At 38.7% G+C, this 18,255-nt stretch overlaps 1 protein-coding gene across 6 annotated transcripts in view; it reads right to left on the bottom strand.

The window, feature by feature from the left end:
* Window positions 1-255: 255 nt before the first annotated feature.
* The window catches only part of ZCCHC7 (zinc finger CCHC-type containing 7), a 244,601-nt gene continuing 226,601 nt past the window's right edge, over window positions 256-18,255 (bottom strand). For all 6 annotated transcript variants that reach the window (XM_014782004.2, XM_004423227.3, XM_087419462.1 and 3 more), the window contains 3 exons: window positions 8,908-9,003; window positions 3,737-3,854; window positions 256-1,542 (listed from right to left, as the gene is read on the bottom strand). In XM_014782004.2, coding sequence (XP_014637490.1) covers window positions 1,100-1,542; window positions 3,737-3,854; window positions 8,908-9,003 — 657 coding nt within the window. In that variant the 3' untranslated portion in view covers window positions 256-1,099. The remainder of the gene's footprint in view (window positions 1,543-3,736; window positions 3,855-8,907; window positions 9,004-18,255) is intronic.

Below are 18,255 nucleotides of genomic sequence, written 5' to 3'. Positions count from 1 at the left end.
CTGATCCTACGAGACAGCAGTTTGTACACTTCACAAAGAGTAAAACACAAAATTGAAGAATCCAACATTATAAAACTGTCCTTGTCAGCTGACTGTATTTCATCTTATTCTGGCACAGAGCTGGTGCTTGGGCGACAAGGCATTCTGACCCCAGTTTAGGGAGATTTTGTAACTTTAGCCACTTGTCCAACCCAAGTATGCTCTTTGTCACCCAAACTCGCATTGTCTTTTTACATAAAAGACAAATTTCTTCACTCTATTTCAGACGTTTTATTTTTCTTATTCTAACATTAGGCTTTGATAAGTACAAAAGGTTCACAAGTACAAAAGTTTCTGGATAGCTTTGTGGTAGTTAAAAAACCCATGAAAACAAAACAATTTTTTAAATTGGGCAATATTCATCTCTATGTATCTGACAGTCTTCTTGAAGTGTGGCTGTAAAAATGGTAAAAACTATTTTGTTAAAATTACATTAAAATTTTTGATGACTCTTTTTCACTTCTTTCAGGCAATCTGTCTCATGACATTTACATGGATGGATCCAGTACTTGGATTTTGCTGTAGCCCAACTCCCTGATGACACCTTCATTTTTCAGCCTGTGATGCTCTGACCAAAGGAAGATTCTGACACCAGCTTCAGAAGCAAGAAGAGCTGGATTTAGATTTATAGCTATTATCCTCTCTGATGTTAAAAAAAGAAGTAATGCTGACAAAGATAGATGAATTTTTTGTATCAGTATTAATTTCTTTTCCTGCAAGGATTTTTCATACACTGCAGATGAATTACATTGGATGAGCTTTTATTTTTTAGATTATTTTTAAAAAGTTTTCTTGAAAAGACTAATTCTTCCTATCCCTGGGATTCTGAGTAAAAATGACACAATGGAACAAGGGAAGTCCTAGTTTATCTGTTTTCTTACCTAAAAAGCTGTTGGACAGAGAAGTGGGATCTCCAAGGTCTTTGTCCAGAAGCTCTAGGTATGGCTGAGATTAAAAAACCAAAAAACTCACTTTATTTAATCACAGATAATAAAATATTGCCAGGATGTTGTAGACACGAAGACCAGACAAACACTGGAAAGCCAAATCAGAAGCTGCCTCACAGCTTAGACTTTTTCTTCCTCTGCTTAATAAGAAATAAATGATCACTGCTGTCACCCTCCGAGCAGCTCTCCTTTTGCTCATGCTTGCCCCGCTTGCCCTCTTTGGGCAGCCTGTCTTCTCTTGGCTTGTGGTAATGCGATGAGTGGCAAAAAGACTTGCGAGGCTTCTGGGTTCTGAAAGTGCTGGGAGCAGAGTGGATTTTGGGGCCCCTGGGAAAGTCCTCATCCCCTTCACGACACCTGTCAGCCTTCCTGTGCTTCTCACGCTCTCGATTGCTCCTGCTCATTGCTTCTTTTTGGGTTTCTTTCTTTTCTTGAGGCCACCTGTTGTTTTTCCGTGAGGTATGGCTCTTCCTCATATCATGGTGGGGCCTCTTATCTGCTGCTTCCATATGAGGCCTCTTGAACTGCCTTGGAAAATCTCCATTTTTCTGGAGTTCTGGAAAATATAAAAGTATTTTTGCATATTCAGTGGCTAGACAGTCCACGCAGAGCTTTCACAGGTTGGTAAATAACTTAGCAGAGAGGGAAGCCAGACATTTAAATGTGTTAATGATATGACATTCTAAAGAGCTCTTACTAAGGTAAAAATCACTCACTAAAAATGGAATGGTTGTAGTTCTATATTTCTGATTGCTTAAAATGGAAAACATCCAGAAATCCAACAATATTTATCCTGTTCAATACAGTTTACCTACACTAAACAATGGAGACCAGGACCAGTGAGAGCAGTAATCATCTTAGCTTGGTGAAGAAAAGCCATGTCTGACCAATTCAAATTCCTGCAGTGATAAAGAAACGGCCGTTGACGATAAGGTGAAGCAAGATGTATAAAAGGGCCTTCTGAGAGTCCTATGACATTTCAATTATCCTCTGAAGATAAAGTCTGGTTACAATACTTATAGGTGGGTGCCAAACTGGAAAGATTACTCCTCTAGAGTAGAGATCACTGGCTTGGAGACTGTGTGCACACACATGTGTATCCGAGAGATTTCAGTGCCAGATCTCATGTCATATTTTGTCAGGATGTGGCACTCTTACTACAAGTGTCTGATGGTAGTTGATTCTGATGGGGAGGTGGGAGATGAGATTACAGTGATGGATGAAAACTAACACGTCAATGGAATCTTGAAAGATTAAAGAAATGGCCAATAAAAAATGGGATGAAGTGCAAAGTAGTATATTTAGGGAACCAAACATAAATTCTAGAATATAGAACAAAAACAAGTAATTACTTATAGACTTCATCATAAAATAAAAATTCCAATAGATCAGAATTTCTTTTTACTCTTTTTCTAATTTAGTTGCCTAATCATTATCTTCATGTACTATATAATTTCTCTACATAGAGTTGAGATAAATCTTATATAAAATAAAATATGTAAAATATATAGGAGCTGAGAAGTAATTCCTCTAGAATTAGTATCCTCATTTTGAAAAGAACCTGAACTCAGAGAGAGTTTGGAAAAGAATAATGAAAAGGCCAAAAGAGTCAATAATGTGTACATCAACTTGAAAAATATGGAACTATTTTGTTCTGAAGCAAGAAAAGTAACTTGGTAAACAATCTTGAAGTATATAGCAAGCAAGAACAGAGGCAGAGAAAATAGGCTTAAATTACATGATAATAATTTGGTGAGAAAGAACTCTGTGTTAGCAACAGTAAATAAAGAAACCACAGATGGTGGCTGTGGACCTGGAGCTCTCTCGCAATGGTGGCCAATAAGACCACCATTCTTTTTTTTTGTTTGTTTAAACTTTTTATTTATTTATTCCCCCCCCCAAAACCCCAGTAGATAGTTGTACGTCATAATTGCACATCCTTCTAGTTGCTGTATGTGGGATTCGGCCTCAGCATGGCCGGAGAAGCAGTGCGTCGGTGCGCGCCCGGGATCCTAACCCAGGCCGCCAGCAGCGGAGCGTGCGCACTTAACCACTAAGCCACGGGGCTGGCCCTAAGACCGTCATTCTTCGGGGAAACTCCAGGAATCACTAGGAATCACTCAGCAGGGAAAGTTTTCTCTCCATGAAAAATACTAGCTATATGCAAAGGGAAAAAATAATTACTTGTCAAACTGAAAAATCTCAAAGGAGGCTTTAAAAAAACTGCATTCATATATGGATAGAGGTATTTTCTGGACATTTTCCAAAATGATCATTACGTGAGAAAAATGCTTATTATGAACAGATGACAACATAGGATTTTTTTTTGGTGAGGAAGATTCACCCTGAGCTAACATCCGTTACCAATCTTCCTCTTTCTTTTGTTGCTTGAGGAAGATTCGCCCTGAGGTAACATCTGTGCCAATCTTCCTCAATTTTGTATGTAGGATGCCTCCACAGAATGGCTGATGAATGGGGTAGGTCTGCACCCGGGATCTGAACCCGTGAACCTGGGCCACCCAAGTGGAGCGCACGGGACTTCAACCACTCGGCCACGGGGCTGGCCCCACAACACAGGATTTTTGAAGTAGGTGCTTGATTTCTGGAGATTAGGAAAGTTCCAGATTCTATGGTAATTATTAAAAACATTTTCTGTGCTAACCAATGACCCTCAAAGCAGGCAACGACAGTGCAAAAAGAAATTTAGAACATACCGCAAAGGTGATCTAACATGAAGTCTAATAACACACCTTTTACTTTTCGTTTTATTCTCTGTTCTCTCTCCTGGATTTCATATTTGTCATCATAGTAGTAGATGAATGGAGATGTTGGAAAGGTCTGGTTAAACATCCGTCTTTCTGCACATTCCTGCAAATTGCATTTGAAATTATGATGTCACAAGGGCACACTGTTCAGACAACCTTTCTGCAAGATTATGGACCACCGTAATTAGAGATGAGCCCTATGTCACTGAGACTCACGCTGTGGCTCCAGGATGTGATCTGGCTGGGATGCTGGGCGAATCAGCCAGCCAGACACCCAATCCTGCTTACATGCTATCTGCTTCCCTTACTTCTTTACCTATGACACCCTTCTTATCTTTTTTCAATCTTCCCTGCCAAACCGCTCCCTGTCTGAGTTAACAGCAACGGAGGGTGGGTCCCCACTGCATGTGCCTTGTACCTCCTTTAGGAGGTTTACTTTATTTGGCCTTAGGTTGCATTAGACCTTTGCTTATTTGTCTTTTCAACAGCCTTCCATCAAGTGCTTCTCCTTTCTCTTCTTCCCTTCACATTTACACCCTAAATGTGGGTGTAAATTCTTAACGCTTTGCTCTTTTCCCTCTACACAAGTGGTTTGCAAGCATATTTTAACTCAACACTCACTGCTCATGACGGCAGTGATTCTTACGGTGGGGAGCAGGATGGTGGTGGGTTACGTCTAGTTTGAAAATGCTCCTAGGTAATTCTGAAACACCCCAAAGGAGCCCTCTCTTCTCTTTGCTCCCCCCACTCAAGATGAGATTACTCTCCTCACTCATCACCGAGGACAGCTCCCCACTCTCATGACTCTGGCCTCCCCACCCTGACAGTTCCCAAATCCACATCCTTGGCCTGAACCCTGCCCACACAGTAGGCTTTGTACAGTAGGCTTTGTATATCATGATCAGTGACACATATCCACTCAGCATATCTGACACCAAGTAATACCTGTTCTTTGAAAGAGGATTTCCTTTGGAACTCTCCCATTTCTGTCTCCTGCCATCTTGCCTAAAATTTATTTATAAATGTTCAATACTTCTTAGCTAGGTATTGAAGAAAAATTAGAAAACCTCTTAGGAAGAAAGCATGTGAAATACCCGCACAGAATTTAGCTGATTTATCATAACTTTGGCATTATATACTCAATTTGTAATTCTAAGATATCTGACCAAGCTGGTAGCCATACACTTAGGAACATAATTTTCAGAGTTTAAAAAATTATGAATTGCTCTAAATATATACGCAAGTACAGAAAATAAAGTAATGGAAATCTGTATCTATCATTCAGCTTTATCAAACCATAAATTTTACCTTAATTTACTTTGGTTTCCCCTCCAAAAATTGAAGCATTACTGATATAATTGAAATCCTCTGTGTAACTCTCCTTCTCATTTCCCATTCATCTCTTTCCCTTTCCAGAAGTTGCCATTGCCTGAAAGTTGGTGTCTGCCATTCTCATATGTTTTTACACTCTTACTACTAATGAATAATCCAATAAACAATAGTGTAAGTTTGAACTGTTCAGATTTCATAAAAATGATACCATTCTGTAAATATTTTGAAGTGGCTTTAGGTTATAATAGCTTCACAGAATAAGTTGGTAGTGTTCTTCTGGATTATCCGTTTCTGAATAAAGGTTTGGTAAAACTTGACTATAAAACTATCTGGGGTCTCGTATATTTTGGTGGGGAGAATTTTGAGTACTAGTTCAATTTCTTTAGTGATACTAGTTTAGGTAGGTTTTTTTGTCTTCAGTCATTTCGATTAATTCATATTTTTATAGAGAATTATTTATCTGCATTTTCAAATTGAACTTTGAACTTTATAAAGTTTATACGGTACTCTCTTATAATTAAAAATCTATACTGTATTTTAAGCTATTTACACTGTTCATTCGTTGTTTATTTGTACTTTTTCTTTGAGTAGTTTTTCCAGAAGTCTCTTTTTCCTTTTGAAAAGAAAATATTTTCAAATAACCAACTTCTGTTTTTGCTGATGCTATTAATTTTACTATTTCAATAATTTTGGTTCTTATCTTTATTATTTCCTTCTTTCAACTATCTTTAGATTTCCTCTGCTGCTGACTTTCTGGATCTTTTTTGGGTTTTTTTGAGTCCTGAAAGTTGTAAAGGCAAACCTAAATGGTAATGTCAAGATTTACTTTTGGGAGCCAGCCCCATGGCTTAGCGGTTAAGTGCGCGCGCTCCGCTATTGGCAGCCTGGGTTCGGATACCGGGCATGCACCGACGCACCAGTTGTCCGGCCATGCTGAGGCGGCGTCCCACATACAGAAACTAGAAGGATGTGCAACTATGACATACAACTATCTACCGGGGCTTTGGGGAGAAAAAGGGGGAAAAAAAAAAAAAAGGACGAAGATTGGCAATAGATGTTAGCTCAAGGCTGATCTTCCTCACAAAAAAAAAAAAAAAAAAAGGAATTACTTTTGTAAACCTCTATCCATGGGGTACTCCAAGTTTCCAGAAGAAAGGATACCCAGGAAAGACTTGGGTCTAAGATCCTGCTGTGGTCTGAATGTTGGTGTCCCCCCAAAATCTGTATGTTGAAATCGTATTAGGAGGTGTAGCCTTTGGGAGATTAGGTCATGAGGGTGGAGCTCTGATGAACAGGATTACTGCTCTTATAAAAGAGACCCCACAGAGCTCCCTGGACCCTTCTACCATTTAAGGACACAGCAAGAAAGTACCATCTATGAAGCAATGCGCCCTCGCCAGACAGTGACTCTGCCAGCACCATGATCTTGGGCTTCCCAGCCTCCAGAACAGTGAGAAATAAATTCCTGTTGTTTATAAGTCATCAAGTCTATGGTAGTTTGTTTACAGTAGCCCAAATGGACTAAGACAGATTCTAACCATAAAATAGTAAGAGAAAATTACCATTACAAAAAGGTACTAGAGATCTTGATATACCCCCACGGCCCCACTCATCCTTTCACAGCCTCCTGCAGTCATCTCTTTGTATAGTGACTACCATTTCCTGTTGCAGTTTGCCTCATATGGAGTTGCTTATGATTGTCCCTGCCTCCCCAACTAGAGAGTGAGTGAAATTAGGGAAGGGCGATGCCATATTCACCTTAGAATATCTTTCACATGAGGAAGCTATTCAATAACATCTGTAGAGCTGCATTTCTGAAACTGAAGGGGAGAGGTCCTCAGACATCATTAACCACCTGTTTGGATCCTGTATGGTCTAGACTGCTGTGACTATACAGGGCTATACAGTACTGTAAGTATTTTCCAAAGCTAAATGTAAATTATATTTTGATTATCCACATCGCTGGTCCCCTCCATTAGCACAGACAACTGATAGTTGGCTATATAATTTATCTACTATTCTGGATTAGCCACACCACTGATCTTCTTCATTAGTGCGGATAATCTAGAGTTCTTCATCTATGGCAGGGATTAGGCTGCCAAATTTGCTTTACTGCAAATGAAAAATTATCTAAATCTAGATTTCAGGGATAAATTCCAAATACCTGTAATATATTTCCTACCTACATTAACAGGAGTGACTAGTAAGCAGCATGTGTCCAACTATAATTGTTTTTCTTTAATTGAACAAAACATAAATGCTAAAATTATATCCCTTTGCTTTAAAGAGGTAAGCAAGCATAGATTGTACATCTATGTGATTTGTATGCCAGTGGAGTGCTTATGTGAATATGTTCCCTAAAGTGGTGGCAACATCTGAATTTTGGCAACAAGGAGGAATGCACAGAGCAGGAAAAGATGTAGAGATGATAATTTTGTAAAAAAAAAAAAAGTATTCTCTAATGAGGTTGTCAGTGCGAGTTCTATAGAAGTGGACTAAGTACACCGCAGGGTCTCTCCATCTGGACCACCACACTATGGATTTGATCACACTGGAAATCACACCCTACTGTCAGTGGTGAGAGAGCTCCCAGTACAACTTCTTTGCTTTGGAGATAAAGAAATTGGAGATCAGAGAGAAAAAGTGGGTTGCTCTAGTCACATGGTTAAGTCAGTAGCAGAGCAAAAATTAGAACTAAGGATCAGAGCCTCATGCTAGCTTTCATATTCTACCCCTTCACTCCACACCTGCTGCCCCAATGTGGAAGATAAACTGTATCTGCTGATGGACTCTGTCCACACTTTTCCTTCTCCCAGGCTTTCTGTCTCTCCCCACACCGTAGAGCTCCAGTCCCAAGGTCTGCACGAGTGAATTGCCATGCTCAGAATTCAAGATGTGACCTGCAATACCACCCATCCTACTGCTTACAGCTCTTCTCATTTTGAGGACTCCCTACCCTCTGTATGCTTTCCACCTCCTGTCATCAGATCTGATTTGTTATTAGTTTATTTTAGTTTCTAGGCTGTTAGAAGCCTATCTGGAGACTGGGAATGTATTTCTCCACATAGATTTTCTACTTCTTGTGTCACTGCCTTTCCTCCTCTGCCTCAGGATTCCCAGAATGTATAGGCTCTGAGCCTATTCTTATTACCTACTGTCTCTGGGATGAGCTGCTGCTGTTTCCTACTTAATGAGACAACTGGCTAGGAGACTCATGCTCACCTCATAGCAAGAAGTTTCTTCTGCTTTGACACTTCAGCATCAAGAACACACAAATTTGGCCTTTTCAGTTGGGATTAGAGAACATGCAGGCTGGACAGGGAGTTTGGGCATTTGTGAGATAGGCAGGCTAGTCGACAATGCAGCACCTCTGTCTTTCTGCTGATGAGTGTCAGGGTTTACATGTGAGTGGTAAAGACACAACTGAACACGGTACCAGGGAAGACAGGAGATACTGAGAACTACGTAGAAAATCTAGTATCATGATTTGTCTGTGTCAAAGTAACAGTAATCATAAGAACCCATGAGAACTGCTACCATTCTGTTGACTACTATTATCTGCCTGATTGATTTTATGAGCTGTATTTGTTTTAGCTTAACCTGTTTATATATATTTAAAACAATTAGAGGAATGTGCTCTGACAGATTCATTACTCTGGCAGGGATGCGAGAAGTAAATCAGTTGAAAATATATTAAGTCTTACTTCAGGATGTTAGTTTATAAAAAAGTAAGCATTCAGAATTACATTCTTTTCAAGTTTATCTTTCAGCAACCATTCCCTGAACAATAGAATGCTTTATGCCCAAATGCCACTCAAACTTACATGTCCATAATGGCCTTCTTGCCCGCAGTTGTAGCAATACACTAAGGCTGATTGTCCAGAAGGGGTCTTCGGCTTTTTGGGTGGTCCAGGTTTGGTCTGCAACACGAATATTTGAGAGGGTTTATTAAATGTTAGCCAGCCTTGGTGGTCTAGTTAAGATTCGGCACTCTCACCACCATGGCCTGGGCTCGTTTCCCAGTCAGGGAACCACACCACTTGTCTGTCGGCTGTCATACTGTGGTGGCTGTGTGTTGCTGTGATGCTGAAAGCTATGCCACTGGGATTTCAAATACCAGCAGGGTCACCCATGGTGGACAGGTTTCAGCAGACCTTCCAGAGTAAGACAGACTAGGACAAAGGACCTGGTCACCCACTTCCAAAAAAATTGGCCATGAAACCCTATGAATATCAGCAGAGCATCATCTGATATAACAGAAGGTGAGAAGATGGTGCAAAAAGACTGAGCAGGGTTCTGCTCTGCTGTCCACAGGGGCGCTAGGAGTCGGAATCCACTCAATATCACTAACAACAAACTAAATGTTAGAAGAAATAAGTCTCATTTTTTTGCCAAAAGAGCTCTTTTTAGGTAGGAGATTCCTTAGAAATACTGCCTCTTAGAGTTTAGTGTGGAGACCCCATAGTCAGATGATTCTGTGTATTGAACTGTGTAACATGATAACAATTCTTTTATTGTTAACATCAATATGTACTTTCCTCTTCTTCCTCGAGCCTCATTCCATTCGGCATTGTGCCCAATATTGTGTTAGGTATTAGGTACCTCAGCTAGAGAAGAATCATAGGCTGGTAGAACATGGCAGACATATAGATAATGACAGAACAATGTAAGCACAGTGACAGAAGCATGTACAAGGTATTAATGGAGTAGGGGGAGGGATCCACCATTGGATGGGGTGAAGGAAGTCAGGGAAAGCTTCCCTGAAAGTATAAAATTTAAATTTACTCTCAAAGAATTAGGTGTAAGTCAAACGGAGAATCCAAGGTAGAGGGGACAGCGTGAATAATGGCATGAAACTAAGAAAGAGCATACATGCTGACAAAGTATGAGATGCAAGCCAGGTGTACAAAAAGATGAGGCTGGAGAGAGCAGGGCAAAAGAATGGAGAGCCTTATATGTGATGTTACGGAGCTTAGGCTTTACCCAGTTTGAAGTATACAGTTGTAAGTGCATGAGCAGAATAGTTGGAATTCTATTTTGGAAAGACCACCTTGGCTTGTAGCTATAAGGAGGGTGAATATGAGAAAAAGGTTAGATGCAGCGAGAAAGACCAATGAGGCATCTGTTAGGAATTCAAGGTGAGGTGATGAGGGTCTAAACCACAAGAGTAACATGGGTAGGGGAAAGAGAATAAATCTGGGAAATACATGAGCAAATAAACTGGTATGACTTGATCACTGAAAAGATATGGGGAATGAGGGAAAGGAGAAATCAGGATGCTTTCCAGGTTTCTAAAACTTGGGTGAACTGGTGAGCAGTGGTATCAACAATTCATTCAGAAAAGGCAGGAAAAGGAAGGGCAAACTTAGCGGGAGAGATGATGAAGTCTGTCTTGGATGTTGAGTGTCTCAGTGGAGATGTCCACCAGGCAGTTTTCTGTGTAAAATTAAATCCTAGGGAATATCCTGAGCTGAAGATTAGATCTGAAAGTTAGCCGCATAATAGTGGAGACTGAAATGACCAGAGTGGAGAGGATCGCCATAGCCAGCATGAGCAGCAAACTAAGGATGAAGCCCTGGGCATAACAACACTTAAGCAGCAGGCAGAGGAACATGTGAAAGGGACAGGAAAGAAAGGTTAAAGTATGTAGAGCCACAGGATAATACAGTCACACACCTTAGAGAGTAGTTTCAAGGAGGATGAACTGATCCACAATGTCAAATGTAGGAGAGAGGCCTAGTGAGATGAGAACAGAGAAACAGCCTTAGATTTGGCGATTGTTCATGGATAACCTCATTGTGAGAATTCTGCAATCAGTGGGAAGGTAGAAAGAGTAGAAAGTTGAAGAGTGAAGAGATGCATACAAAGGTGGTAAAACTATATATAAAGAAGAGCAAGGAAATGATTACCCACAATAGCCAGGACAGTGGTTATGTGGCAAACAGGTAGTTTGTGGAGGTTTTATTTTCTTGACACAGGGAAACAATCTATAGGTTATGAACATCTTCAAACAACTCTACTTTCAACTCCTATTTCTTAAAATGGAATACTGGAGGATGACAATAACCTGAAAGATCTTTTCTACTGAAAATGACTACAAAAGCTATACAAAATGCAATTCACAACCTTAGCTATCATCAATTGGGATATAATAAAATATGCAACTAGCAAATGTCTTATATTCTCCAATAGAAAATGTGGTTCATGAATTAAGACTAGCCAAAAGTAATTAAACAGTTTTTTTTTTGAATGCCTACTTTTTTTTGAGGAAGATTGGCCCTGAGCTAACAACTGTTGCCAATCTTCCTCTTGTTCTTTTTTCACCCCAAAGGCCCAGTACATAGTTGCATATCCTAGTCGTAGGTCCTTCTAGTTCTTGTATGCGGGATGCTGCCTCAGCACGGCTTGATGAGTGGTGAGTAGGTCCATGCCCAGGATCTCAACTAGCGAACCCCGGGCCGCCGATGCAGAGCGTGCCAACTGAACTGCTATGCCACTGGGCTGGCCCCTAAACACAGTTTTAACAGGCATGCACATAAGCATGTACCACTCACTGCAGTGGTTTATAAATTTGTTCAGGTAGTAGAGCACTGGGAAGACATGAAATTATTAAGCAGAAATAATTTTTACACCTGAAAAGATAACTATATTATTTGATGTGACAAAAAATTGCAACCAGGAGTGTTATGTGGTTTAAGAGAAAGAAACAAAACCAAAATAGATGGTGTCACGGATGTGCAGGTAGAACAAATAATGTTTCAAGGAAGAAGTTGTCAAAAGCTACTGATGGGTCAAATACCATGAAGACTACGAAATCCAGTGGACTTGGCAATCAGGAAGTTGTTGGCAACCGAAAATTGTGAGCAGTTTCATTTGAGCAGTAGAGGCACAAGTCAGATTATAATGGGTTTATTACAAGTAGAAAGTTGTGGAAGAACAGAACATAGATGACTTTTTCAAGAAATTAGCCTATGTATGGAAGAAGGGAAGGGAACAAGTAGAGCAGAATGGAAGTCCAAGGATGCCTCCATCAGTGACATTTACAAGGGTGCTGGGCACATGACATGAGCACAGGAAGGCACTCCTTCATTAACTTATTCAAAATAATAATTATTGAGTGCCTAACACATGCCAGTTATTGTTCTAAGATAGGTAATTGAGAAGTGAGCAAGACAAAAATCACTGCTCACATTTCCATAATGGAAGACAGATAAACAAATAAAACCAACAAAACACACACACGCACACACACACACGGACAATATCAGATAGTAATAAATGATATGCAGGCAATTAAAATAGAGTTTTGTGAATGAGAGTCATTGGTGGTGACCTAGATTGAGTTTTGGGGAAACTCACTGGGATGGCCATTTCTTATAACAAGAAAAAACCAAGTAGTTGATTACTGGGGAAACAGCATTCTAGGCATGAGGCCTGGGGAACAGGTAGTGCAAAGCCCTATGGTGGGCACAAACATGCCATATTTGAGTATCTGAAAATCAGCTGTAACTTGGAAGTGTGGTAGGTGAAGGAAGAGCAGAAGAAAAGGAGGTTCTAGAGGTGGAGAGGGACCAGATCACTTAGGGCTTTATAAATGCAGGCGATGAGCGCTGGATTTAATTTTAAGTGGTGTGGGAAGCTAGTCTGAAGCTAAGAGTAGGTGCTCAATAACTGGTTGGTGACTATTAGCAGAGACTATAACCCAAGATAAAAAGAATAATCCACCCCCCCAAACAATAAATGTTCTCTGAAAAACTTATCTATGTTTATAAATTTTTCCATTTAGATTTGTTTGTGCAAATACATGGCAATTTATCTCTGAGGCAAGATTTCTAGATCCACTGATGCGAAGAAAAATATGCTATGTTTACTCCACTGGAATAAGAGGTTCCACTGGCTGAAATCCTACAAAAAGGACAAGATCAATCAGGAAGTAATGATGAGGGGAGTTGGTGAGGACCAAGTTAACAGGGATATCCAGACACTGGAACTTGACTTGACTGTATGGATACAAGTAGGGACTTCCTCATAGGAGGGGCCCCCTGTATCCCCACAGCACTTCTGGCTTCTCCTCGGGAGTACAGAACACAGGGAAAGTCATACTACTGCACAAGTACTCCAGTGGTTCATTCCCATCACCTCCTCTCAGAGGAAAGAATGCTGCCACGGTGCTCCCGATTTCCCTTTCCCTATTTCTTCTTCTAGTGGACTAAACCGGTTACTTATTATGTTTATTATCGCCTCCCTGTTGCTAGAATGTAAGATACCTTTTCAAATGGCTAAAAGTAAAAAAGGAATATTTTGCAACAGGTGCAAATTATATGAAATTCAAAATTCAGTGCTGTAAGTAAAGTTGTATTGAAACACAGCCAGGCACATTTGTTTATGGATTATGTATGGCTGCTTTTCACACTGTAAGGGCAGAGTTATAAAAGAGACCATACGGCCTGCCAAGCTAAAATATTTACTATCTGACTCTTCACAGAAAAAGTTTGCAGATGCCTGACCTAGAACACAGTAAGTGCTCAGTAAATAGGTGGTGAACGAGGAGATGTTAGAGAATCCAAATTTTTAGAGTGGAAATGAGTTATGAAGCCAATAAAGGTGTTTAATGTAAATACGAACGCTGAAAACCTCTGCTACTGATTGAGGACACAGCAAAAGCTTTATGGAATTTCTCTGAATTTAATCATTTTATTGCTGAAGTTTGAGGAAATTACAGGTAGTCCTACTGCTGTTCCATCTGCCTGCATCACTCTTTCTCCCAGATAAAGCACCGTGCACTCCTCCAAGTCTTGGCGCAAATGTCATCTTGTTAGTAAGGCTTTCCTGACCGCCCTAACTAAAACTGCTAGCTCCCTCCCACTGGCGCTCCCTGTCCTGCTCACTGCCTATTTTTTTTAGAACTCCAAGGCACTTACAACATCTGACATACTAGATATTTTACCTGTTTGTTTTTTGTCTATTCCCCCACATGCATGTCCTGGGCAAGGAGAACATAGGCTCTGTGAGGGCGGGACAGTGTCTGTTTCTCCTTCACCGCTGCACCTCAGTTCCCGGAACAGGCCAGTAGGAGTTCAGTAGATACTAATGAATGAACAAGAAGGTCATGCATGTGTAAAGCGCATGGCCCACAGTAAGCATCCAATACCTTTTAGTTCACTTGGATATTTTGGAAAACTATATCAATTTTTTTAGGTCAATAAGGGACAACTTATAAAATTATCCTTTGATATATTAAAAAGCCTGAATAAATTAATACAGCTTCCTCAGTGTCTCTCCTACTTTACATTGAGAGTGTGGTACATAATCTGTCAGAATCGGGAAGGAATTAGTAATACAAAGAGAATAGCAACTCAGTCTTACAGTACTAGGGATAAAGAGATCTTTCTTAAGATTTTGAAAGCATGTTTCATGTTGACACTTATTTTATTTTGAAAGTAATCTCACTCAAAAAGCCTCAAATTTAGTTCCCCTGTTCATTTATGCCCTGAAGTGCAGACATTTGGATGTTCATTTATCTGAATAACATCACTAGTTAAAAACTTCCATATATTACCAATAAAAATAGCAACAGTATTTATACTGTGGTATGAAATTCTAAACTGTTTCACAATAATTAATTAGTAAATGATATGACAAACACTATCTATGTACTCTCATTTTAGTAAACTATCATGTACTAGGACTTAATAGAAATGAAATCAGTCTAGATATTACCTAATTAGAGAACATTTCTGTATCAGAATACAGTACTGAAAACTCAATAATGATTTCCAGTGGACAAGTTTTCATACTATGATCTAACAAAAATCTTACAGCTATTTAAAGCATTAGAAATATAAATTTGTGACTCAATACTTCTGCCACGCAGCATGTCTTTATTTTTAATTAACAGTAAAGGTCCAATTTAAAGCAGAATGTGTCAACTGATTAGCTCTAAGTTCAGGGTTCTGTCATACATGTCTGTACTGCGGACAAAAAGTTAGATGCAGGGGAATGAATGGAGTGTTTTAGAACTTTTTTTTAAAGTTAAAAAATTTATCTGAAGACTTTGACCCAATGGATACCAAATGAACTATTTATGAAAGCAGCTCTTTTTCTTTTTCTTGTTACAGACATTTAAATAATCTATATTTGTAGGGTGATATGTTGGAGATTAGTTTACTATCAATATATAGAAGTAATAACCTGGTAGATAGCATTACCTATGAAAAGTCCATCCCATCTGCTATTCTTGCTGAAAGCTTTTCATGCACCAGTAAACCCAGTAAATATCAGAAGATAAAGCATAAGCCTACCACGCCACGGATTTACTCCTAATGTCTCCTTAAAGTGCAGCCCAATGCAACGATTACAAATGATTTTCTTCTAATGTCATTTTACATAACCCTTTTTTCTGCATGAGTAGTTAGTGCGGAATGAATGAATGAATGCCATTAAAACAGTTAATCATTATCTGGGACACTAGCCTTACTCCCTTCACTACTAGGAATCTCCATGACAAAGGCCAAGAGATCAAAACCCCAGGGCTACCTCAGTGTCCTATTTCTAAAAGTAATTTTTTATGCAAATGAACCTGCTGGGCATCCCTCTCTGTGACCTTGAGCTGCCCTTATCTAAACTGACTTTGATCCAATGAGGGTTTGCATCTAGTTGAAGCTCATTACTATATAGGAGATGTAATCAATTTCACTAATTAAAGGGAATTTTCTACTCCTGTGAACGCAAAATGGACTTATTTTTATAATCATACATAGGCTTAAAGACTAGACGATATGTTTTTATTTATTAATCCAATTTGTTATAGGAACATATATTAAAAAGCAAATATATTAAGTACTTGAGGTAAATGTATTCACGACCAAATATAACACTGAGTGAAGTACTGAGCTTAGCTCCAGTCGTTCTGAACAAGTCACTTTGTACATACACCTCTTAATCGATACGCTTTTCATGCCTGAGAACAACCTTATTCTTTCAAAATATTTCCGATCAATTTATTCTTTCAATAAACTCACTAATACACAAGCCTTCTCCCAATATTCATGTATTTAAAAAATCCAACCCAAGTAATCAAACAGGATTTCTTAAGAAAATGGTACCCTAAACCAAAAGCTTGCCATCATAGTCCAAGTTCATTAGTTGAAATGACCCAATGGCATGAACTTGGCATTTGAGCAGAACAAAAGTTTGAATTCAAAATATACTTTTTTTCCTGTCTAAAATATTGTTTTTACTACCTATTCTAGAGATCAAACATAGTTTTCTAAGTATTTTAGAAAATACTTAGAAAATACAGGGAAAGAAGAATGGACGCCCTCCCTTTCCTTTGGTATTGTTTACAATATAAATACTAACAGAAACGTAACCAGTACATATTCAAGAAAAATCATATTCGGGGTCTAAAGGAACCAAAGGAAGAAATTTAAATAGTTTTACCCAAAGAAGAACTGAACCCAAGAAGACCCAAAGAGAAGGCAAAAATGATGATCCCATCTGACCAAAGATACAAAGGCTGATGCCCTGTCCTCCTTTTTCAGTGTTTTTCTGGGGTGGGTCCTCATACCTGGGGATCTGAACTCCAGGTTTATTCCAAGCATGGTTTTGGACAAAGCTTTCCATTTGCACACCATTCTGACAAATATTCACAATATTACTTCCCTTTGAGGCATACTAGAAGGAGTTTTCTCCCCAAGCTAAAGGCTTTAAAATGATTTTAAAACGAACCTTCCTTTATGAAGTTTTTTAAGCTTTTATTTTTTCTCAGTGAAAAAAAGAATTCAAGTGTATTCCAGTGGACACTGCTACTAATGTCCCCCACATCCTAAAAATGCCATTAAAAGCACCATATATAATGATATACTTCTATTTTTTATGTATTAAAAAAACTATGTCATGTACCCAACAGACTCCCAATCCATTGAGTAATTCCTTAATTAGGCAGATTTTTGAAACATGTATTATGTACACAACAGACCGGAACGTCTCCTTTGGAGTATTTTCTAGTCTATCGGGTGATTACATCATTAAGCCACACATGCTACGTAGAAAAAAATCCTTATGAAAATTCATGAAAAAATGTACAGCACATCATTAGCATGCAGCAGACGTGTATGTTTTTGATATTTTCTCTGTTAAAAAAAAAAACTACATGAAGTAATTAGTCCAGGTCATGAAAACATGAGAAAGGTACCAGACACTGGTGAAAATGAAAATTGTAAAAACTGCATCTCTCATGGTTTAGTTGAGAGTAATTTGCTTTAATGGAAAATGGATTGTAAAACAGTGTTCATTTGAATGGCAGCAGAATAAAGAGTGTTGCTTTATTGATTTGATATTTCCTATATACATGTAACTTCCTCCCTACCCTTCTTTTGGATACTCATAAGTTTTGAAAACCAATGGGTTAAAGGTTGCAAATGACCCAACGTAAGACCATTAATTACTCAAGGCCTTACATGCTGTATGTTTGTATACTTATATCTTCATTTTATGTAACCTAGAATCTAAGGGATTGCATGAGTGTATCTTTTTCACTAAGTCAAAACTATGCTAAAGTGATATGAATAGAGGTAAATTGTTAGTATAACTCCCAATACTGAAGATTACATATTCAAAGCATTAAGTGTTAGGTAAAATCTTAAAGACAAAATATTTGAAGAATAAAATAAATGAAGCATAAGTTTTATAAAAAGAAGCTATTAAACTTATTAATTTATGATTTTTCTTTTTGTAAATGAGATCCCCTTCCCCCAAAAAAAACCAACAAGAAAAAAAGAAAACCTCAGTAAGCAGAGAACAATGAACATATGCAAGACAGTAAGGATCACAGTAATTCACTCCCTGAATGCTCCAAATCTTCATGGCTTAAAAAGCATCCCAATTTTCTCCAAAGGTAGCGGCATTTATTCACTGGGCCATAGCTAATTTTACATGGAATGCAAAAATGTTAGTTTAAGTTTAATTTACCACCCTATTTAAATATTTCCAATGTAGCTCTCAAACTGCAGAGCTATCCCTCCGTCTATTTTAATTTTAAAGTAAGTTAGCAAAGGCTTCCTTCTTAATCCCCCGAGACTACCTACATAGTGACACAAACGCACAAATTTATGACAGCAACATAAATGTCCTTCTGAAGTAATGTGCAACATTAAGTGAAAATCGTTTTC

Source organism: Ceratotherium simum, chromosome 29, assembly GCF_057802395.1.
Source record: "Ceratotherium simum simum isolate JZ-2026a chromosome 29, ASM5780239v1, whole genome shotgun sequence".
Lineage (NCBI taxonomy): Eukaryota > Metazoa > Chordata > Mammalia > Perissodactyla > Rhinocerotidae > Ceratotherium > Ceratotherium simum.
Note: the sequence above shows the minus strand (reverse complement) of the source record. Positions and strands in the feature narration are given on the sequence as shown.